Source organism: Hypomesus transpacificus, chromosome 23 (genome assembly GCF_021917145.1).
Source record: "Hypomesus transpacificus isolate Combined female chromosome 23, fHypTra1, whole genome shotgun sequence".
Classification (NCBI taxonomy): Eukaryota; Metazoa; Chordata; class Actinopteri; order Osmeriformes; family Osmeridae; genus Hypomesus; species Hypomesus transpacificus.
In genome coordinates, this window is record NC_061082.1 from 17,720,209 (window position 1) to 17,745,107 (window position 24,899).

At 47.3% G+C, this 24,899-nt stretch overlaps 1 protein-coding gene across 3 annotated transcripts; it reads right to left on the reverse strand.

Moving 5' to 3' along the window:
• Positions 1–1,806: 1,806 nt before the first annotated feature.
• Positions 1,807–24,242, reverse strand: lypd6b (LY6/PLAUR domain containing 6B). Of its 3 annotated transcripts, XM_047047843.1 has the most exons (7): positions 24,093–24,242; positions 12,722–12,771; positions 12,179–12,383; positions 4,831–4,979; positions 4,597–4,695; positions 4,194–4,324; positions 1,807–3,924 (listed from the first exon to the last, which is right to left on the reverse strand). In XM_047047843.1, exons 4-7 carry the CDS (start codon positions 4,952–4,954, stop codon positions 3,754–3,756), a joined length of 525 nt encoding a protein of 174 aa, XP_046903799.1. In that variant the 5' UTR covers positions 4,955–4,979; positions 12,179–12,383; positions 12,722–12,771; positions 24,093–24,242; the 3' UTR covers positions 1,807–3,753. The 3 variants fall into 3 exon arrangements, with proteins under 3 accessions (XP_046903799.1, XP_046903798.1, XP_046903797.1); XM_047047842.1 differs by lacking the exon at positions 12,179–12,383; XM_047047841.1 differs by lacking the exons at positions 12,179–12,383; positions 12,722–12,771; positions 24,093–24,242 and adding an exon at positions 8,470–9,657.
• Positions 24,243–24,899: the final 657 nt, after the last annotated feature.

Consider the following 24,899-nt stretch of genomic DNA (forward strand, 5'->3'; position numbering starts at 1 on the left):
GGGAGATGGAGGAGACAGGTTTAGAGGAGAGGATCCAGCTGGTCAACCCAACTGGCAGTCTTGACCTAACCGAGAGAGGAGGGAGATGGAGGAGACAGGTTTAGAGGAAAGGATCCAGCTGGTCAACCCAACTGGCAGTCTTGACCTAACCGAGAGAGGAGGGAGATGGAGGAGACAGGTTTAGAGGAGAGGATCCAGCTGGTCAACCCAACTGGCAGTCTTGACCTAACCGAGAGAGGAGGGAGATGGAGGAGACAGGTTTAGAGGAGAGGATCCAGCTGGTCAACCCAACTGGCAGTCTTGACCTAACCGAGAGAGGAGGGAGATGGAGGAGACAGGTTTAGAGGAGAGGATCCAGCTGGTCAACCCAACTGGCAGTCTTGACCTAACCGAGAGAGGAGGGAGATGGAGGAGACAGGTTTAGAGGAGAGGATCCAGCTGGTCAACCCAACTGGCAGTCTTGACCTAACCGAGAGAGGAGGGAGATGGAGGAGACAGGTTTAGAGGAGAGGATCCAGCTGGTCAACCCAACTGGCAGTCTTGACCTCGCCTGGTTGGCCACCAGCTCCTGGGACAGACGATGACATCACAGTAGCTCTGCGGCTAACTTGATTATGGCGACCCTTCCCTGAGGGTGAGGGGGGGCGGTTCCGTCAGTTGTGGCAAGGACAAGGACAATCAGATACCCCTCTAATGGAAAAGAGAAGAATATCAAATGCATTCCATGTTCAATCCACTTAATATCAGACAAGAGCTAACGCTGTGCGTCAGCAACGGTTCATTTAATAATGAATCTTTCTCCATTCGATGGGACCATGATGGATTATCTTGATCCTCTGCTGTGCTTCGTCCATCTTCTGTTGTACTTTTTACATGGACTATTTGTACGTGACTTTGGATTAAAACAAATGCACATGTAAAAATTTTATTTGAGAAAAGTGGAAGTCGTGGAGCCATGTGCATGGTCCGTACCCCCCCCCCCCCCCCCACGCCCCCCCTCACCCCTGCCACGTTCCCCTGATCTGCCCCCCGAAGCCTCCCTTGTTCCAGCTGGACCCACTGATCTCACGCTGCCAGCACAGGTCACTGTACTCCACTTACATGCACACGCTGTCAGGCAGTCCCCTAGAGCCTAGGTTATCAGTTGTTTGGTGATTTATTCAGCATTAGTCCTTATAATTGATCTCATTAGTATTTATATCACATACAGTATATTGTCAATAAGACTGCTAGCTCTTATGACTTTGTTATATCTGCCAAGTGGAGTCGGAAACAAATAATTCCAATGTGCCTGTATTTGTTATAACAGACAGTAAACTTGAATCTCGAATAGACAGATCTACAGTAAGTAATATAAATCCAGTATCTTGAGGAAAGTTGCTCATGTTTCAGTGCCTCAATCTGTGTTGGTGCTTGTTAGAGAAACTGACCAGGTTGAACATTGTGGATGACTCCTGACAGGAAACGGTAAAGGAACAAAGTCTTCGTGCCGCCAGTGGGTCTCCATGGGGTCAGAGACCTGTGCGTGTGTGTGTTTGTGTATGTAAGTGTGTGTGTGTAAGTGTGTGTGTGTACCGTTTGTCAGTACTGACAGGCTCCAGCTCCACGCCTAATAAAGCCAGAACAAAGACAGCAGCAACCAGGGGAAACAGCACACACACACACACACACACAGGTCCAGTGAGGCTTTCTGCGTCACCAAAACACACACAGACATACACACTTTCACTGGCCCCAAGGAACAATGGAATCCCCTCCCCCACACAAACACACACCCACCCACACCCACCCAAGCACAAACCCACAGCCAAAACACTGAAGCACACAAATGAATATTACATGTTCTGCTGTTCTAGTTCTGCAGTTGTAGTTCACATCCTTCAAGGCGGTGTTTATCAGGTGTGGGGACTGAGGCAGAATCCCAGACGCAGCAGGAAGGGAAACCTCCCCTCGGGGTGGTGTCTCTGAATATGAGTGTCTGTTTTGACAGTTCCTTCAACACCTCCGCTCTCAAGACACGCAAGGGGCTGGACTCGGTGAGGGACCTTGCTGCTTCACTCTCACTGCATAGGGGTGTCAGGGTAGCAACCAGGAGAGTTCCAGGATATCCACCATCCAGGATATGATCTATCACGCAACGCCTTCCCCGCCAGCGGATCCCCAAAACACCCTCGAGAAGAAAAGACAAGCAAAGGAAAAGAAGAAAAAAGCTCCCTCTCGCTCCTAGTCAGAACATACATGCACACACATGCTTCTTCAATCCCTTCCAAGGGTACTTTTGGAGATTAATGTAGAATTGGTTTCAGGTGGAAATGAAACGCAAGACGGGATCCCATGTCCGGTTTCTCTAATTTGATTTCCTTTTTTTAAAAGCCGCTGCTCCTTAAAAAACGTACTAACATACAGTTGGCTCACTATACTGTGGAGAGAAGGAAACAAGCCCGATTTTATGGTCATTCATAGTTAGTGGCATTACTCAACAATAAACCTCGATGTTGTGGTGTTCATAAAGTACAGTCTATGTATAGATATGAGAGGAGCTGGAATGCCCTGGCCAGACAATAGTCTATATTGAAACAGCTCATGTCATTGGAGGATAGTACTTCATATTCATAATGACAAACATGTGCATTCACATGTTTTTTATCACTTTAGGTCATGTCTAACAATGCAGTAGATCCACTAACAGTACTGTACCCAATACAAAGCATCAATCTGGGCATCTTACAGTTAGAGACCTGAGATGTTGGGTTTGCTCTGTGTAAAAGTTCATGAAGTTACCTCACAACAGTACAGAACTGGATATCAAAATGCCACACTGGAATGTCATTTCGACAGAAGTTGTTGTGTAAGGAGAAATGACTAGAATACTTTCCAAAAACAAGCAGAGACACAACGATACTCATAAGAACCCAATTCTTTTTTCCACGACTGGAGCCATTTAAATGTGTCTCGTACGTTTTTTACAAACATCCACATACAGTCCACACTTCTCCAACTGAGTATGATATATTCAAGTTTTGTTAAAATCAAGTTCAAACATGAAAAAAGTGCAAACATGGATTTGTCAGACATTACACTAAAGAGATAAACCGGCATTGACAAACTAAGCGCAAAACTTTGCAATGACCGTCACACAACTCTCCACTAGAGCTAGCCTGTGTTCTGTGTCTAACGTCGGGGTTATGTGTTCAGCTTTTAGGAACTTGCTGGGATGAATGACACCAGGGCAAGTTGGCGAACATCACAGTTTCGGATTCTCCATGAGTTCACGGGTGTGCGGAGGCTGTGGTGAGTCTTGAAGGGCTGGACAGCCATATCTGTGCCACCAGTGTGCAGGTCGGAAACAAACAACCATCATCATCATCATCTTCATCATCATCAGCCAAGTTTCTACTGGCTGAGTTACATGACCTTATCAGGAGAGCCTTGAGAGGCACTTCTGAACTGTCTCTTCATTCCCAGGCTCCAGAGTTCAGTCAGTTCAGCGTCCATGCTTCACAGTGAGTTTGTCTCAGGTTCATGAGTTCGGAAAGTCTGTCCTAACTCCATGGTCTAGGTGGATGAAGCCCAGTCTGAAGCAGTCGTGAAGAACATCAGTATCACCTTGGAGAGCACTTCTGGGTGATAACTTCACCAACTGTTAAGTCTGACAAACTGTCACAGGGCACATCCTTCACCAGTATCGGGGAACATTACTGGTCTCGCGCGGTCGGTCCCACCCTCTGAGACCTCCTCTGATTGGCTGCTGTGTCACAGTAGGAGCAGCGTGGCCAGCCCCAGGCTGAGGAGTGTCAGTCTGCCTCGCAGCCTCTCATTGGCTGAGGAGGAGCTGTGGGCGTGTCTCTTGGCAAACACGGCGTTGGTTTGATTGGTGGGGACCTCCACGTTACAGACCATCCCTTCACAGCAGGAAACACACTCCTGGAGGAGGGAGAGGGAGAGGAGGAGGGAGGAGGAGAGAGGGGGTGAGGAGATGGAGAGGGGGAGAGAGGAGGAGAGAGAGAAGGGGTGAGGAGATGGAGAGGAGGAGAGAGGAAGAGAGGAGAAGATGGGGTGAGAGAGGAGAGGGGGAGAGTAGGAGAAAGTGGGAGGAGCCAGGAAGAGAAGGACGCAAAAAGTAAGTCAGGACAAAAAAACATCAGTTTTTTGGAACTACTCTTCACGATGTGCGTGTCTGCCAGGGGACCCACAATGTGTCCCGTGTCTCTGTGGTGTCTGCAGCCGGACGCGTGGCAGTCCTGGTGGGCTGCGCAGCGCTTGGTCACAGACCTGGTTCTGCCCTGGCTGCTGAAGTGGTGCACCGTCATGCAGAACTGGGTGTCTGGAGGGAGGAAACGGCATCCAAAACAAGCAGGGTCTTAGGATGGACAGGGGTAGCCATAGGAGAGGTATAATCACTATTTGTATGTCTGTGAGGGTGTATTTGTAAGTGTGAGCTTGGGTATGCATGTGTGTGTGTATCTGCTCGTGTGTGTGTGTGCTTAAGGGTGTTTCATTGTGTGAGTGTATATACGCATCTGCCTATGAGTGTGGCTGTGTGGCTGTGTGCGTGTGCGTATGTGTGTGTGTGTGAGTGTGTGTGTGTGTACTCACTCGGTGGACACCACTTGTCCTCCGCCCAGCGATTGCAGTTATAGTTGTCCTGCGCTCTGTCACAGGTGAAACACTTGAAGCTCTTAGGAAACGGAGTGGCTGTAAGAAAATCACGATGGGTCAAGACACAAAAACAACACTGTACAGCACAATAACCTCCAATCAGAGCGGTTTGGTCAAACGACAGTTGGGTTTGGACATGACAGCTGCTCGGGTCAGTGGTGAGAGCCAAACCTTCGACTGGAGGTCTGACGTTGTAGAAGTTGATGCGGTCGGCCTCCGCCAGGCCACAGCCGACCAGCAGCAGGACCAGGAGCTGCAGGCCAGCGTTGGGGTGCGGGCCCAGGGGGAACGCCATCCTCTCTGCCTCTCTGGGACCACACCTGCAGGGGAGACAGGGGGTGGTGGTGACGACCTGCACCCACACAGCTCTTCTGTGGGAACCTGTGAAGCAGGCCATGCATGTGGGGCAGAGCTGGGGCTGGGATGGGGCTGGAGGGAGGTGGTTGTGTGTATGTGGGGGGGGGGGGGGGGGGGGTGGGGGTGGAGGAGCTGCTCCTATTGTGTGGACCAGCCTACTGAAGAGGGACTGAATATCTCCAAAGCCTCCTGGAGGTGTGGGGGGGGGGGTCTGTAGGTAAGGGGGGGGGGGGTGCGGGGCTCAGGGATCTTCTGGGCCCCCCCCTCACTCAGGTTCTGAGCACCTGCTCCTAACCTTTGACCCCCCGGCCCAGGTGACCTTGAGGTCAGGTGGACGGGTTCAGCCCCTGGAAAGTGAGCGGGGTGGAGGGATCGGGACAGGCTCGAGCATGTTTCGCTGGGGTCTCAAGGACTCACCCGAGGGTCTCTGAGAAGGGGTTTGGCCCGTAAAGAAAGTGGTTATTGGAGAGGCCACCAGAGGATAAGGGTCCACAGGGAGCAGTGTGAGGAGAGCTGGAGGGAGGGACTCATGTGAAGACCGTGGATACCCTGAGAACAGTCCCTCTCAATGCTGCTTCTAGCTCATATTACATGAGTGAGACGTCTGCAAGAATGCAGTATTAATCTAATGGTACAGTAGCTCATGGTTCAGCGCAGTCCACGTACAGAACCGGACCAGTAACAAGACACCCAGACCAGTAATAACACACCCAGACCAGTAACAACAGACCCAGACCAGTAACAACAGACCCAGACCAGTAATAACACACCCAGACCAGTAACAACAGACCCAGACCAGTAACAACAGACCCAGACCAGTATCAACAGACCCAGACCAGTATCAACAGACCCAGACCAGTATCAACATATCCAGACCAGTATCAACAGACCCAGACCAGTATCAACATATCCAGACCAGTATCAACATATCCAGACCAGTATAACAGATCCAGACCAGTAACAACACAACCAAACCAGTAATAAAAGACCCAGACCAGTAACAATCAGTCTCCTGTCTGGCCCCCCAATGGTCGAATCATCTCCCCACCTCCATCAGAGACACTGATTGTCTCTCCACCTTCAAGAAAAGGCTAAAGACGAACTTGTTCCAGGAGTACAACGCTACTTAAGAAAGATTTGTTGGAACAGATGTTAGTAAATTTCCTCCAGGAACACAATGATACTTATTGAGGGACTCGCTGCACTTGTTTGTTAGTTGTAACTGATTTAACTGCTTGTACTCACTGTGAATTATATTATTGTTGCTTGCTTTCCTCCAGGTACACTCTAGCACTTTCGAGGATCATGTTGTTTAATTGAAATGTGTTTAATTACATGCTCTTCTGGTTCCATCCATTGGCAGTTATTTGCTTTTCAGAATGTATGCTTCATGTTTTGGCTACCCGCAATGTTCGTTCAATCTCGATGTTTATGATCACTGACCTATGCACTTTTTGTAAAGCTCTCTCTTGTAAGTCGCTTTGGATACAAGCGTCTGCTAAATGACTAAATGTAAATGTAAATAAATAGGTAATTTTAAGTTTGTTCGTGGGGTTTAAGGTTATGTAACAACATTTAAGAAAAGGGAGGAAGAATCTTTCTTGAAAATCACAAAATCTGCAAATGTACACAAAATACAAACATCCAAAAAAAGAATAACCAATAAAAAAATACATAGGTCTATACAAAAGATAAAGCCTTGAATTAAGTTACAGGGTAATGCAGGTAGTACAAAACTATTTAATGAGGGTGACACACAGGTGAAGCAGGTAAAACTGCCTAGTACCTACATTGAATAGCAGTGAATGGCATGTGAATAGCATGAACTAGTGAATAGCATGAACCAGTGAATAGCATGAACCAGCAAACAGGTGTAGCGTCTACGTTTAAATGAATACAGCAGACCTAATATAAGGAGAGGTGTGAGAGTACCAAATACTGAGATGCACCTGGTATTAAACAAGTAAAAGTCAGTAGAATGTTTGCAGTAATGAGCTGCATACCTAAAAGATGTCCCAGGTAGATGAGAAAGAGGATGAGGGCTGTGAACCAGCACGTTGGTCTGTTGTCTGGTAAACAAACACACTGAGGAGGGCTGTTGGAAGCCTGGTCTTGTTCTTATGGCTGGTTTCAACTTCGACTAGAATGACTTTATCACTTGGGGCGCAGGAAGTGCTTGTCATTATTGTGCTGCGTTTCAACAGAATAAATACCTAATAAGTTATATGGAACTCAGAGGCCAGTTGAACAACACCTTGCCATGAAGCAAAAGTGACGACTTGGTCAAAGTCACCAGTCAGCCCTAATGAGTCGTGTTCCATGTCGGCAGTGAGTCAACAGTCACCTGTTCACCTCGGCCCACCTTAATCTGAGGGGCCCGAAATCACACTCAGACGCTGACCTCCAACAGAATCAATGTCTGAAAACAAACAAGCCCTCGCTTATCTCCTCACTCTGAACCGACACTGGCTCTGCCTAGCAGAGGCCCGGCCATCCATCACCCTGGAGAGGTCACACTCCTGAGGCCCGTGCCGGAGGGGGCCAAACGGAGCTTTTGAACAAACAAACATTCGACACCCCTGTGACACCTCAGGGGAGGGAGACGTCACAGCCTGCAGGGGAGGAGACAAGAATGCTCTTGGTGTGACTGGCTCATTTGAGGTCATCTAACTGTTCTCAGGAGTGGTTTCCCCTTGAGGGAGTTGAACAACCCTGAGTTGAGAGTGTAAGTGTGAAGGAGACACTCCTTCGACCATGCAAGTTATCACTGTAACAGTAAAAACTGGATTGCAAAACTGCATTAGGCGGAACGTCGTCTTACATTCAAATGAGCTGTTTTCTTCACGTAAATTATTTAAAATTCCAAATTAGGCCTTTCTCCTCCTGCTGTCATTCTGAGGGATTTACAGAAGTCAGGTGTTGACTCCGTCACTTCCTCTGAGTGGAGTGGCACCTTAGTAACTAACACACATAATAACCCCCCACTCCTCTCTCTCTCTCTCTCTCTCTCTCCCTCTCTATCTCTCTCTCTCCCTCTCTTTCTCTCTCTCTCTCTCTCTCTCTCTCTCTCTCTCTCTCTCTCTCTCTCTCTCTCTCACACACACACACACACACACACACGCACACACACACACACACATCCATCACTTCCTAACCCACACAGGCAGTTTAACTGAAATTAGCATTGGGTCCCTAATCCAACTGCAGGTAGTGGAACAGGTTACTGTGACATCTAAGGGCTAGTGGTCAAAATCCTGCCACTTAGTAGTAAATATAGGAATGGTGAGAAGTAACTAGAAAGACATGAGAAAGAGAGTTTTACAGATGTGGTGATGACCTCACACAAACACCACTACTAAAGTGAGTATGGTTAACTCCAGATTGGTCAATATATACAAACACATTTTTGTATTTCGATACAGAGCACACGAAACATGTAAGTGTAGGACTTACCTAACAGATAGAACAAAGTGAGGTCTTATCCATGTGTTACCAGTCATTAAAAGCCTTGTTTAGCAGACCACAGAGGTCAGACTGAGTGAGATAGATGGTCCTCTAGTTGAATAGAAGCTAGGAGTCATTTCCTGATGGCCACCTCCCTACCAACCCAGAGTCCCTCAGGGGTCAATGACCCCCAACTTCCTGACTCTGCAGCAATGTGATTGGATGACGGGTGGGGCATCCATGGGAACAGTCGGTGGCTAACAGACCGGTGTCAACCCTTCTGCCAGCCCACCTCATTAGCATTCACACACACACACCCACGTACACACACACACACACACACTATATCTAGGGGGAGGGGGAGATGTCAGCAGATACTGTCACAGATCCTTATTTCAGAGAGGTTCTCTGGGAGGTAAACCCAGATTAAACATGTCCTAGAGAGAGAGATTACCAGCCTATCATATCATGTGACTCAAGTCATTTCCTTCCTTGACGCAGTGCTGCCAGGTGGGAGCATGGGAAAGGGTTATAGGTTAGCGCTAGCTGGGAAAAGGTTGTAGTAAGCGCTGTTCGCTACCTGGGAACAGGTTAGCACTAGCTGGGAAAAGGTGGTAGTAAGCGCTATTCGCTACCTGGGAACAGGTTACGGGTTAGCACTAGCCACTTGCTGGGAACAAGTTACTAGCTAGCAATTTGTTGGGAAACAGATTACCGGTTATCACTAGCCAGTAATTAGATGGGAAAAAGTTACATGTGTTAGAAACTTGCTGGGAAAGGTTTATAGGCTAGTGTTAGTCACTAGCTCAGCTTGAAACAGCCTCGCTCTTTAGTATCTACACTATTGACTCTGGTCACCTAGACAGGTCACATGAGGAAACCACAGACTTATCAGGTTGACTATAGTGAGACGTAATCAGTCACCAAACATTTCAGCAATTAGCCTGCACACACCCTCTCACCAAACAGGGTATGCCTGGCACTAAACAGTGCTTGGAAAAGAGTTTGTTTTAAACAAACTCTTTATCAAGCCTTCTTTTTCAGCAGAAATACAACCACAGCAGTCCTGGATAATGGCACTTTTCCTCTCTGCATCAGCAAAGCTTTCCTCTCGCAGGTCTCTGAGATCAGAGACAAGCACTGGTTCCCATGACGAGGAAGGAAGTTAGAGAGAGACAGAGAGAGAGAGAGAGAGAGAGAGAGAGAGAGAGAGAGAGAGAGAGAGAGAGAGAGAGAGAGAGAGCGAGCGAGCGAGCGAGAGAGAGCGAGTCAGAGAGAGAGAGCGAGCGAGAGAGAGAAAGAGAGCGAGAGAGAGAGAGAGAGAGAGAGAGACAGAGAGAGAGAGAGAGAGAGAGAGAGAGAGCGATCGAGAGAGAAATGGAGATAGAGAGGGAGACAAAGAGGCAGAGGGAGAGAGAGGGCTCAGTGTCTCAGCAGGGGGCTAGTGATTTTGTGGAAGGATTTAAACCACTTCCTGCCCTGCAGTTCCGGACGAAGCTCGCCCGACTCTGTAAAACACATTCCAGAAGTGAAGTGGTGCACCTGATGTCTTACCAAGCACCTGGCTCTGATAACTACTCCTCAGCGTGGTGTGTGTGTGTGCATGTGTATTGGCATATGTGTAGGTGTGTGCCTGCATGTGTGTTTGAGTGTATTTGTGAGTGCCTCCGTCTGTGTGTGTGTGTTTGAGTGTATTTGTGAGTCCCTGCGTCTGTGTGTGTGTTTGCGGTTGGGTAATGTGCAGACCGAGAATTCCTCAGCTTTTAAATTAAGCCCTGATCTCTGCTTCCTGCTCCACTGAGTCCAGTAGCATGTTTCCCCAGCGCATTCAAACTGCAATGGATCTCTACACTCAGCTGTGTGATAAGGCTCGCTTCTGAAGAGTGACCACAAGATGTTCTGAAAGAAAGACAAGGTGGTCCGTTGATGCATCATATATCTGTGAGATAGGACCATTAAATTAAAGTGATATAAATCAAAGCAAATGAATGCTAACAGTGACAGCACATGTATGTCATTTTAAGTGGTTGTCTGTGTGGGGGTATAGGAGGAGTAATCTGATGAGGAAGTGCCCTCAACCTTCTGATAGTTAGTGGTGAGCTAGTGGTGGTGAGCCGCCCCCCCTCCCCCGTTCCCCAGGGGATGGCTCGATAAACTCAGGGGGAGATATCATCTCTATACAGCGTAGCTGGAATGCTACATGTCAGTGAAGTTTACAACACCTTCTGAGGACCTTTGAACAAACCGTATTTTAAATGCTGGGAGGCATCATTCTAAACCAACAAGAAAATTCCCCCGTGTCAAGACAAGAATCAAATACTCAAATACCCTCACTTCACGCTAGACCACCCCCTTTTAACATTTTTACAATTCTTCTGGTAAAAAAAGAAAGTCTTTATAACCTCACAAACCGACTTGAATTTCCACGTCATGAACATTCAAACCACATCAAACGCTCTTCCACTGTGTAAAACTGTTGGGTGGCAAACTGCATTTGGTGCAGTTCTCATCCCACAATCACCTCTCCCTCGGGCAGAACAGATTAACTTCTCTGTCATTTCTGCTACTGGTCCAAGGCTGGTCTTTGGGGATATATGAAACAGGTGAGCTTCAAATGAGATTCTATCAGTGTATTGAATTAAATGAAAAAATAGTTTTCAGATAAGCACAAATAAAAAGGGAGATAGCCTGTTCATTTTGATTTCTAATCGCAATAGAATAATTGTTAGCAGATCCCTGTTTTCTATCAGTGTCTCCTATCAACAGGAAGTTATCAGGGCAGGATCATCTAAATTGGTTTACGGAGGCTGTATCAGTTAAGGAGAGATTTAACAAGAGGTGATGCAATCTCATGGCCTGTTCACAACAGCTTCCGAAGATTAAAGGAGAGAGAAAGAGGGAGAGACAGAGATGGGCAGAGAGACAGAGAGAGCAAAAGAGGGTGAGACAGAAAGAGAGAGACACTATTTCACTTGTGACAGCATTTCACCTTGATGTCACAACTATTGTCTGTATGCGATTACACCGTGGCAGCTCAAGATGCCTCGGGCAATCAAAATGACAGATTTACTACTGTGTTTTTGGCGTTGAGAGTGGAGAGTCCTTCGCTACCACAAGTGAAAGGAGAGAGAGAGACAGGATGAGGGCGTGGCCTCGTCACAAGCAGTGCCATAGGAGTGGCCGAACCCGTCTGTGCATGGTGGCTTGTGTCAGGGTGCGGATGACAGCGATCAGGGAGGCCTTTAGGCTGTTGCGGCCAGCTAAATGCCCGACCGTCCTACACAATGCCGGGGTCTGTTTTTGACCTCGGCTCCCCATGGGGGAGGAGAATGGTCTGAGTCATGGTTTTAAAAGGGACGGTGGGTGGTGGTGGGCTTCGTGCCCTGGGGAACGGAAGATGTCTGCAAATCAAACCTCAGACCTAAACTGCTGATTCAGCCTCGGTTTGACCTTTCCGTTCGGTTAACGACACTGGTCTCTATTGTGTCTGTTCCCTTCCAATATAACTCGTCGTTAAAAGACGAAGGCCACGAAAGGCATCCGAACACTTTATCAGCCAGGGGGGATGGGTGTACTTTACCGCTGGAGCATTTGACTGCACATGAAGAGGTCACAGGTTCGAATCCCTTCTGTAATTTTGCTTTGGATACTAAATGAACACGCCCAGCTGTTGATAATCATCTTCACCGGGCCTTTCCCACAATGCACGGCTATACACCTGCTGACATCACACCAGGTGAGCCAGGGGGAGGGGGCGACCTCTGCGGGGGTCCACCTCGCCCGCTCGGCAGAGCTTGTTCCTCGGCGCCTCCGACAGAGTGGTCCTCCGTGCCCGTCAAAGGCACCGGCGGGGGCTGCCCACAGGAATGTACTGCCGATCAACAGAGCACCCCCTCAAGATCCAGAGAGAGGGTGTCATGTTTCTGTTTGTGTGGAACACAGCGGGGGGGGGGGGGGTGGGTGGAGAGAAGAGGACTCAGGGAGATGCCTCAGAGAACCTCATCTCCAATAAACCTCCCTCTGGAGACTGTAACTTCAAACGAGAGCTTACAGGGAAAAGATACCCTGTCCCATTCTACAAATGCGTTAAGTTCCTCCGCCTCTGCAGCAGTGGAAAGCACTTGGGCTAATTAACAGCAGCGTCCTGTTTGTTCCATACGATATTGCGAGCGAGTACAAACATGCTAAACAGGTAGCGGTGCACACAAGCAGGGGCGGGACAAAACGACAAAGGACATCAGCATGCAAACGAATCCGTTACCTGAGAGATCCTGATGCACGCTCTTGTCTTCACCTGCCAATAATCCTTGCCTGCAAGAAAGAACGAAAGAAAGAAAGACAGAAAGAAAAAAGAAAGAAAAAAAGAAAAAGACGGAAAGGTTAAAAAAGTAATCCGGTCCCTAACTGCTCCCAAAAGCAAACTGGTATGTGGTCCCTGTATGTCGTCAACAAAACAAACTGTTTTGTGGTTACCGTGTATCCTGAAACCAAACGCGATCCCTGGTTACCTACGTGTGCCTTTTTAACCGTCAACCCCCGTCTGTCCTCCCCCTCTCCCACGCCTGGAGGACCCTCCACACGGGAAGTGACAGGGGGGCTGGCCCCTCGTAAAGCCCTGGGGACAGGCTATATAAACCCTGGGGACCTTTACGGGGGTTTTATGGCTGTGTTGAGGGAGAGAGGGTCATTGGACCGCCTCAGACAATGCCTCTGGGCCAGAACACAGCAATGAGGGCTGTAAAGCACTTCGCCCCTCCAGACACTCCACTGATGATCAACAGCAGAGCTGTGGAGAGCCGTAAGCGCCCCGCTGTGAATGGCAGGGACGGCCGCAGACTCAGACAAACACTGTGACGTCCTAGCGTTTCTAGACAAGAGTTCACTTCTTTTAGATTGTTGTGTGGCTCCCCCCCCCCCCCAAAACATTTGTATGTAAGGACAAACTGCTGTGACACATTTTAAAGTCATTGCTTAAATTCAGTAATGAATGGTAAATGAATTTGATCTGTCATTGATTATTTGATCTGTCATTGATTGTGGTCACTGTATGTCGCTGGTCTTGCACAGAATCTTTTCAGAAAACCGTGGAAAGTTCTAAGAATTTTCTCTCCGAGTAAGATCATACAGTGTGAGTATTCCACCACAGAAGAAGACTGTCTATGCTTGTGTAAGGCGGTGCTGCCCTAGTGTTGTTACACCACAGAAGAAGTCGAGTCTCTCCCAGTGTAAGTGCTGTGTGAGTGAGAGACTCAAACTGTGTTGAGTCCTGTCTGGTCTTTCAGTAATGACAGGCGAGCATGTGGGAATATAGTAAACAAAGGCAACGAAGGGTGACAAAGGACCACTCCTACGAATACCTGGGAGCAACCCTCACCTTGAACAGCGCTCAGAAATCTGTGGTATGTCTTTGGTCACTAAGCGGTTGGGACATTATCTATCACCTGTCTTTGTTAGCGCAGTGCCACTCACCGACCAGTATGTTACTTTCTCGGGAGACGATGATGGTGGTGAGTAAACACAGGACCCTATAGGAGGATTGTTTTACTAGGTTTTCACTGCACAGTAAAGAAAATATGAAAGCTAACCAAGGTTTTAGTAACTCGTCCCAAAGCACTGTTACACAACACACCAACCGAATTGCCGTGAATGTTGTACTACTGGTAATGAACATTGTACTACTGTTAGTGAATATTGTACTACTCAATGAAACCTGCCATTCTATTACTTTACTGTTTAACTGTTACTTTATCTAACTGATCTAAACAAATAATGTCTTCAATGACTACAAAGACATAATGTTAGAAGATCTGAAAGCGTGCTGAAACATCGTCACTTCGCAACGTATCTCGATCGAGGATGATTTCACCCCACAAATGACATTGATTTACCGTGACAAACAAAATGATATCACTCGAACGAGGAAGTGGGGGAATCACCTCCCCGCTACACGCCAGAGTCAATTCATTGAACCCTGGAAAACGGCTCAGTGGTATGCCAGAAACACCCCTTTCTGTGCACACACCCCGGGGGGAACAGCGTGGTGGTACCACGTAAAACCCACACTTAAAAGTTGAATTGTGCTCCCGCTGGCCAGCTTCACAGGTGATGTATTGAGGTAATAAATTGGTGAGTGTCACGTGTGGTCGTTATCTGATCTGGTCCAGGTGAGCCCCAGAGAGCTGAAGAGACTGGCCCAGGCTTCCAGGTAGTTCCCCCCTCAGGTAGGTAGGTTTTTATACGGCTGAATTTGGCCTCCTTATGAATTCTTCTTCACAGAGAGAGGGGAAGTGAACACCTTGTGAGTGATTCATTGTTGTTGCATCATGACAAATGATGTCATGGACTACAAATATGCCAGACCTGGGCCAACCTCTCTGCCTATTGTGAATGTGCCAAATAATTGAATGTAGCAATTAGGGACTTTCATGGAGACGTATGGTTTATAATCCTTTCGCAACCAATTGCTTTGAAGTACTATTATGGTCTGCATTTCAATTTATAGAAAGTAACCTTCAATAGACAATGGGAAGGACATTCAGAAGGTTTGTGTGCCTGCATGTGAGAAGGATATGTTTATAGCAAGGTTAATTTGAGAAGGATAGCTTTATCTGCAAGGTGAACCAAGAAAATAATTCAATTTCAGATGGTGGAACAAAAGACGCTCCACCAATCACATCCATCTCACGTTTCATCTCTTTCTCAGCGCAGGTCAGTGACCTTCCCTTTTTTGAGTTTAAATGTTATCTGGAGTAGCTCAACTCAGCAACTGCCACTCCTTGCAAAAAATACTTATAAAAAGCCCTAAAACAACAAGTCTATTCCAAATCCTTCAAAACACACAACTAATCATCATCACAAAAGCAAACACAAACAGCCCTTTATACACATTCCAAACCTTTTAAGACTTGTGAAATCAAGCTAAAAGTATAAGCATTTCAAAGGATAAATTACTGCAGCGATTTAACAATGGCCAGCTTTGCACACACCAGTTGAACAGCAGACAAAAGCCCCGATCTTTCCACAACCATGACCTGCTTTCTACCATCCATCCATGCACTACCAAATTAGCATGTGCCCAGGCCACCTCTTCTCTCTGGGCTCAGGTCCCTACCCTCCTTCCCCCCAGAGGACTCTCCCACCTGGGTTAATACCCGCTCATTACACCAGGCCAGAGGACCAGGGCCAGTTAAATTGACCGTCTGATTACGACCGCCGGCTTCCCCTTACAGGTCCTGCCCTGCTCTCCTGGTTCCAGCTCGCTAGGCCAGGAGGATGGACCCAGCGCACACAAGGCCTGTCTTTGTGTCCCTCGCTGTGCTGGGAAATCGAAAACGTTTCTCTCGGAGGCCGCAGAGAGGGGGAGAACGGGCCCAAGAAGAAGGAAAAAAAAGAAAAAAAAAGTATTCTCAAGTGTCAGTTGGAGGCGCTGTGCAAGTGAAGCCAGGGCGGATGGCAAAGACAGCTAAGCCGTTTCAGGAGGGCTGATTTGGAGAATTTTTGGTTTGATCTTTTAAAAGGGAGCGCATTTGTCTCCATGTTGAATATGTAAACATAAATGACATGTCGGTTGGCGCAAAAATGATTCGAGGCACGGCAAGAATGTCCAACGCTGCCGAAGACATTTCCGAACGTGAGGCCGGCCACTCGAGACATAGATAGCTTGCCTGTATTAAGTGCATTGCCGATTTGAATGGTTTGAATATCACACGGGAACATCGACGTCTCGGAAGGGACAAAGGCTCGAGCTGTGTCGGGCCACCACTCTGTCTCTGCGGGGCCTATTGTGCTTTGACAGCTTGACCCGTGTCATTTCCAGGATAAGGCTTATCCTCCTTCGATTTCTAGGGGTTTCGAATGGCCCGCTACTCCACCCACTTCAGGTGTGTTGGAGCAGCACATGTCCCACCAGTTACCTCTCAGTCGGGACAAAGCCGCACGAAGGATCGCCGAGTGTAAACGTATGAACGTTTAGTCTGACGAAACCGAAACCATTTGATCCCATGAAGCCTGATCTATTCTGTGTGAAGTGCATAAAGGTGATTGGGAGTTCACCCGTATAGATGTGAAGAATCTGGGGTCAGGTTCCCATCATCCTGTTCTTGGGTCAAACAACCGCACATACACACAGCAACAACGACATATTGGCATCTAGCAAAGTTATGTATTAACTGATTGGCAGTTACACTGTAACATAAGTTAAGCAACTTATTGTGTGTTAGTTAAGCAGCTGGTAGACGATGCATGGAAATAAGCAGGTCTTTTAAATAATAAACCTGCAAGCCAACTGAAAAGTGAAGCCAAAATGTCCTGTTAGATTTTTGTACCAGGAACTCGATAGAAAATAAAGAAAGGCCTTGATTTAGATGAGGTAGGACTCCTTCAAGTACCCACAGTGGTTTAATAAAGAAGCTGGAGATCTCATATTTCGTTTTATTTGGTCATTCCTCTAACTGGAACCACTACGTAGCATAGATGCTACTCATACCAGTCTGTCACAGGATCACTGGCAGTAATTGGTTTAAATAAAATGTTTACAAAATGACTGAAAACCCTTCACTGAGAAGCTCTGTAGTCACACCAATAAAGGAGTTTTCATCTCAATCTCTTCTGGCCCCGAGGAACCAACAATGTTGAATGAGCTCTTCTCTTCACAAGAGAGAACCTGGTTTAACAGGCTATATAATCTGACCATTCAAGGTGCTGATTATCCTCATTATGTTTCCAGCTAGTCCTTGCCGGCATTGGCTCTTCAATCACATTTAATTAACGAGACACAATGGCCGCTCCAGATGTACAGTGGAATCAATAGACCCTGAGCAGGCACAGTGATTGGCCTCGATCTGTGCTTTTGTCGACCTTGCTCCTTAGCGATCTAATCCCCCGAGATGATGAGAGATTGGGTCCTATCCCAGAATGCCCCAGTCAGGGGAAAGATTAAATAAAACCCTTGAGCTGTCCCACCTGGGCCGGCGGCCAGGCTAGAGATACACCGGAGAGTTCTATCCAGCCATGTTGGAGCATAGTAATGCCTTCTCCTCTACTGGTCTTTCATGTCCCCCCTACATAGGTTTGGTGGTCTGTCCCGGTGTCTTTGATGGGACATACCAAGTTGCAGGTTAAGGGGTGTTTCAAGGCTGAATTACGTTGCCCCACCAAGGGTTAGTTTCTAAATGTTTTCAAAGTTACTTTATTGATTTACTACCTCCACTTAACAGCATTGCCATTGGCAACCAATTATGAACCTGGTGCTTGTAATAACGGCTTTCCCCAAATGTAGGTCAACTATGGATACCTCTCAGTGACACAAAAAAGTGAAACCTAAATGTGAACAAGCACAAGCCTGTTATTTTGGGAATGGTTACTTGATTTGTGTGGAAAAAGATGGAGAGCAACTGAGAGTGCCACACGGGTAGAAATGTTCTTGCCAACATTATGCCAAACATATTTCCTACCCTCTTTGTTGATATTAGCAACGCAATAAAGATGTTGGTGATCTGTTTACCATTACACCCTACAATTAGTGAATCATCACCTTGGAAACCCAAACAGAATACCACACTCACCCCTGGTTTAAACACAGAACCTACATGTGTTTGACTGCAGCAAGATGTGCAACAATCTACTTATTTATCTACTATAGACACACAGCAGACATTTACTTCACTCCTTGGTTTTACTTTGTTTAATAGCCCCTTCCCCTGTGTAAAACACTCTTATCTGATTTGTCATATAGATTCAAGATAACTTGAACTCAATAGATCTATTGGTTTGTCACCACAGAAGACACACATGGATATATGCTAATGTCTGTAGGAGATCCCTATCAGTCAGTGTAGCAACCCAGGCTTGAATACAAGGGGGTGACCCCACACCCCACACCACCTCCCCCAGGGTCAGTGACAGGCACTGGGCAGGTGCCTCAGGGTTCAGCCAGGTCTTATCAGCGAGGAGGACCAGACCTGCTTGTTCGAGATCAATGGTCGTCACCTGCTCCTTCAGTCTAAGGGCTAACCCCAAATCAACCACAGGCCCTCCCCTGCTCTGTAATGGAGCACTGGTTCGGGAACAGCTGGTTAAAGATGGCTGAAGTCCTTCCACTTTGTGCTCCTCTACACTCTGTGTTCTCTGCTAACTTGGGTGGGGATTTCTCCCGACCACACAACGAGCGACACAAGAATGTGTTTAAGTAAAGGCAGAGGACAAACCAAGGTTGGTGAGGATACATCAATCAGTCAGTCTCCCTCTCTCTAGCTCGACAATGACAACCTGTCTCCTTGTCTTCAATGACATCAACATGAGGTAATAACACTCTGGTGACAGCTGTGATGAAGGTCCAGCACAACCTCCATATCCTGAGGGATGACCTGTTTCAGTGAACTCAATTAAGACCCTGTCTCAAAGGCTATGATGTCACTGCCATTACAAACACTTGCTTGTGTGTGTGTGTGTGTGTGTCTGTGCAGCCTAACTATGACAAATGAATGTTCCTGCATGTTCACATTCACTCATGTAGGAATTGTGTGAAGAGTTTTGGGAGTGGAGCTTTGATTTGCCACAGGGCTTAAATCCTGCCTGCAAGGTAACTCATCTGAATGCTTCTTCTACAGGCATCTCCAGCCTCCTCCACTGTCTCAAGCCTTTCCTCACTAGCCTCCTCCACTGTCTCCAGCCTCTCCTCACCAGCCTCCTCCACTGTCTCCAGCCTCTCCTCTCCAGCCTCCTCCACTGTCTCCAGCTTCCTCTACCGTCTCCAGCCTCCTCCACTGTCTCCAGCCTCTCCTCACCAGCCTCCTCCACTGTCTCCAGCCTCTCCTCTCCAGCCTCCTCCACTGTCTCCAGCCTCCTCCACTGTCTCCAACCTCCCCTCACCAGCCTCCTCCACTGTCTCCAGCCTCTCCTCTCCAGCCTCCTCCACTGTCTCCAGCTTCCTCTACCGTCTCCAGCCTCCTCCACTGTCTCCAGCCTCTCCTCACCAGCCTCCTCCACTGTCTCCAGCCTCCTCCACTGTCTCCAGCCTCTCCTCACTAGCCTCCTCCACTGTCTCCAGCCTCCTCCACTGTCTCCAGCCTCTCCTCACCAGCCTCCTCTACTGTCTCCAGCCTCCGCTACTGTCTCCAGCCTCTCCTCACCAGCCTCCTCTACCGTCTCTAGCCTCCTTTACTGTCTCCAGCCTCTCCTCTCCCGCCTCCTCTACTGTCTCCAGCCTCCTCTACTGTCTCCAACCTCCTCTACCGTCTCTAGCCTCCTTTACTGTCTCCAGCCTCTCCTCTCCAGCCTCCTCTACTGTCTCCAGCCTGTCCTCTCCAGCCTCCTCTACTGTCTCCAGCCTCTTATACTGTCTCCAGCCTCTCCTCACCAGCCTCCTCTACTGTCTCCAGCCTCTTATACTGTCTCCAGCCTCTCCTCTCCAGCCTCCTCTAATGTCTCCAGCCTCTCCTCTCCAGCCTCCTCTACTGTCTCCAGCCTCTCCTCACCAGCCTCCTCTACTGTCTCCAGCCTCTTATACTGTCTCCAGCCTCCCTCTCCAGCCTCCTCTACTGTCTCCAGCCTCTTATACTGTCTCCAGCCTCTCCTCACCAGCCTCCTCTACTGTCTCCAGCCTCTTATACTGTCTCCAGCCTCTCCTCACCAGCCTCCTCTACTGTCTCCAGCCTCTTATACTGTCTCCAGCCTCTCCTCACCAGCCTCCTCTACTGTCTCCAGCCTCTTATACTGTCTCCAGCCTCTCCTCACCAGCCTCCTCTACTGTCTCCAGCCTCTTATACTGTCTCCAGCCTCTCCTCACCAGCCTCCTCTACTGTCTCCAGCCTCTTATACTGTCTCCAGCCTCTCTTCTCCAGCCTCCTCTACTGTCTCCAGCCTCTCCTCTCCAGCCTCCTCTACTGTCTCCAGCCTCTCCTCTCCAGCCTCCTCTACAGAGTGAGTGGCAGAGTGGGCAGCTACTTTAAATGATATGCAAATCAATGTTGATATACTGTAGCCTACATCCAGGCTATATATACATATATATATGGCATGTTCGGTCATACATCTAGGCAGGATATATTGATTTGTTTCAAAAGCAGTGCGTGCACAAAGTAAATATTGGTTGAGTATTCCCATAAAGATGCTGTTGGATGATAGGCATCTTTGTCGGACATCTGACATCTTTGTCAGGGCTATTATGCTATCTCTCTTCTTTTCCATCCTTTAATATGTATCTGGTCATCTTACCCATCACTCTCTCGCTCAGCTCCAACTGTCTCTCCTTCTCTACTCTTTATCTCTCACTATTCTCCATCTCACTCACTCCCCCTCTCTGTCTTCTTCCCCCTCTCATTCTGTTCTCTCTTGTCCATTCCTTCCCCTCTTTCACTCTCTTTATTTTATCTTGTTCTTTCCCCTCTCTCTTCTCTATCTCTTGGTCCCCCCACATCCCTTTCTCTCTCTTCCCTCTCTCTTCCCTCTCTCTTTCCTTCTCTTCCCTCTCTCTTCCCTCTCTTTCCTCTCTCTTGCCTCTCTCTTCCCTCTCTCTTTCCTCTCTCTTTCCTCTCTATTCCCTCTCTCTTTCCTCTCTCTTCCCTCTCTCTTCCCTCTCTTTCCTCTCTCTTGCCTCTCTCTTCCCTCTCTACTCCCCCTCCACATGGATAAGAACCCGCCGAATCAAAGCAGGCCAAAGAACAAGGCCCCCTCTTTTCAGCAGAGTGATAAAAAGTTAATAGGTACTATGTGACCGGGCTTAGATTCCTGGGTAATTGCCTTGAGCTACGTCAACCTTGATGAAGTGAGTTAACCCACAGCGACGGAAAAACACCAAAAGCAACGTCAACCGAGCTATCAGGCCCGGATAACTTAATGATGAACTTGCTGTAATAAACTGTTGACTAACAAAGGGAAACACATGCATCCACATTTCAATGTGCAGAAAGGTGGTTGCACATTCCAAGTCTCTTAAAACAGAAATACGTCTAGCGAAGAATGAAAAAGAAAAAACTGTTATCTGTACTATTTACCTATTAAAAACGTATCTCAACTTGTAAATGTGGTATCATATTATAGGTGCAGTTAATAACATACTCATTAAAAACTCAAGTTTGCCACGTTCGCTTTGAAAGACGATAACAACAACAATGTACATCTCAGTATATTTGATTTTCCTGCCATAAACACATCATAAAAAGCCCATAGGTTGTGATCTTATCTGTCCACTGACTGTTCATCCCCCCGCTCGTCTACACCACGTCGCCCTCGCTCACTCTCTCCACAGGTCTGGGAGCCGGACCGCACTGCCTGCCAAGGCCGGCGCCCAATAAATTCAAACATTAAACAATTGTAAATGGGCCTGTGAGATGTGCCAGAACACCGGTCGTTTTCTAAACTAAAGGTCTTATCTGTGTCATACTGCATCGAGTCAGACAGAGGGTGTGTTCTCCGGTCGAGGAGGGTTAAGACAGCACTTTGCTTCAGCAGTAACCGGAATATGACTCACATGCTTTAGGAATATTATGAAAATGTCATGAGGAAGCTTACATAAACACTTTAGAAGGCCTATCCCACGCGTCTCCATTGATATACCGGGAAATTGTTACAAATGATCTGTGAGGTATGCCCTGAACACACATTCAAGGCCTTACCCAGCGTTTACAAAGGCTTAAGGAACTATGTACGAGATCAACTGCTTTAAGGTGTGACTGAGCATTCTGATCCCTGTGGCCTCCGTCGGTAAGATCCGAGGAACACAGGCCCTGCTACAGACACAACGGGACAGGCTTGTGTCCTACGGCGGTCCTGTCACTCCACACCCTGGCTCAGCCCATTGCTGGTCCATCAGACCCAGACCAGACCCCCACCCTGGTAGCCAGGAGGAAGGCTGCGATGGGGCCTGGTCTCACTCTTCACTAGCCTGGAGCACCACTGATGGTTGGAGATAGAGGAGAGAGGGACAAGATGGATGGGCCGGTGATGAAGGAGGAGGGCAATGACAAGTTAAGGAGGAGGGCCATGACAAGGGGGATAGAGAGGGAGAGCGAGTGGGATGGAGGGTAGGGGGTCGGACAGGTAAAGAGACAGGGAGGGCGAGACAGAGGGAGGGAGACAGACAGACAGGGAGGGAAAGCGAGACAGAGGGAGGGAGACAGACAGACAGGGAGGGAGATGGGGATTGGGCGAGAGTGGGAGGAAGGGCGACAGAGAGGGGAGAGAGAGAGAAATAAGGAGAGGGAGAGAGAGAAAAATGAAGAGAACATAAAAGGGCAGAGGTGACAGAGGAGTGCGGTTGCTGGAAGAAGGTAAGTGAAAGGTACAAGCCATTTCTGCTGACTTCATAGACAGACTGAAGGAAAGGCCTGAAGTACATGCAGGCTGTACTGTACTGTGCACTGCGTTGAGAGTTGTATCCTTGCTAAGATTAGGTATAGGCCTTTATAGGTTAGGTACAGTACTACCAAGAACCAATCAAGTAGATTGATGGCACTGTCAGCAACTACAACATACACTGTGGGATCATACAGTACCAAATCATCCTACTTCGACAAAAACAAAATGGTGGCTTGACTTGTTGCAAGGGGGCCGTCTGTGTTCTGTTTTTAGCTTGTTTGGCTGGTGAGAGCCCAGAGTAGAAGCTGTTAGTGTACTGGACCATGCTGGGAGCCACATGTCCAGACCACATGGACTCTGTTGAGTGATACTTCCACGAGGTACATGTGGCTTTGTTCACTAAAGTCCTCAAATAATGCTCAACATCTAGTTATTCAGAGAATTATATTTAAATGACTCACAATAAACAATCAATGCATGTTATGAGATCCTTTATTTTCATTTATACGTATTTTTTCTCCTTTGTTAATTATCATTGGGACTTTGACTGTAGATAAATAATAGTGGACTATGTTTTATGCACTTACCAAAAAAAGAACCGCTATGGCAATAGGACTAAAACAGAAGCACTGATGTTCACTTGGGGTTTGTTTGAGTGACAGTTAGGGACTGAGGTCAGTTTAAGGTCTCCGGACAGCAGGACACACACAGAGGAACCGTCTATGCTTTCCAGAGATACCGGGGAGCCCGCTGTCTATTACATTCGAAATATAAAGTGCTGCACAATTACGTGTTTGATCGTTTTCTTTTCCTTGCATAATTACATTGTATGTTAAAATGTTAAAGACGAACGTATGATAAATCCACTGAAAAGTGAATGTTTTTTAAGCTGTCTTGACTGTTTAGCGATTAGAAAACTGCGCACTGCACACTTTTGCAAAACACATTGTTGACCAGCTGTGCGCAGCGTAGCAGAGAAGACTGATTTTTAAAAACTTTGTCAAATTTCTCGGTTCAACAACTGAATTTATCGATCATGACTGTTTCAACCATGGGTTAAATTGAGCCTAACAATAGCCTCTTTTAGGCTATTAAAAATGTCTTCAACAGCTGTGAACTGGTCGGACAACGGCCCCACAAAAGGCTGCAAACACATAAGAATCGGTGCCATGACTGAAAAGTGAAACCTTTGCTTGATCTGCAACACCGACTTTGCATATACAGTTTTATTTAGACACGCTTCAGCAAGAAATATAAACTCCTTTGTCTTAAAGTAGTTTGCTAAATCAAATTGTCGTATGTTGAGTTATTGAAACAGTGTATGATAAATTACTCACCTCTGTAAACCTTCAACGAAGATTGTTGATAAAGTATGTTTAGTAGCAGAAAGCAGCATAGGCTAGATATCTTCGCATATAGCCTCAATGTATAACCATGTTGCCGGTTACCCGTGGCTGACAGGGCGCTAAAATAGCGGAGGACCCGGAGGCTGGAGAGAGGGCGAGGGCGGAGTTGAAGGGCAGGTGAAGTTAGGATATGCAGCAAAGACCAACTCCAAATAATAAATTCGGAGTTGGTAATTTTTTTTTATTATTTAGCCTACAGTAAGACTTTCTGTTTGAGAGATTGGGAATGACAGATCAAGGCGTAAACAGTTCAGATGAAGAAAAGCATTTTGTCTTGAAAAATGAGAGGCATCGTTTTCATTCATGATAAAATACAACCGCGGCTATTCAACATTGTTAGACAAGAAGTTAAGGACAATAAATCAGGTTCTAAAATTCGCCAAGACTCCAGAAGTGGTGAACGCCGCGCGTAAATGTGCAAATGTGCATAGAATCAACATGGAAATGTATTTGGTAACAATTTGATCAATATGCTACAGTTAAATGGAGCACTAATTAATAACCCTTTTTAAAATGGAATAACCTTTCACCACTCTGCCCGAGTGGAACCAGGTCGTAGTGGGCAGAGGAAGCATGCAGGCCAACTGCAGTTCTCTACACGATCTTACTCCTCATAGCCTATCAGAGGGGGAGTTATCAGCTGGAAAATTACAAACTGAACCTTTTGCGATAAAAGGACTTTTAATTCATAATTTGAAATCCATAACATTGTTTGTACAAATAATTACCAAAAGTTTT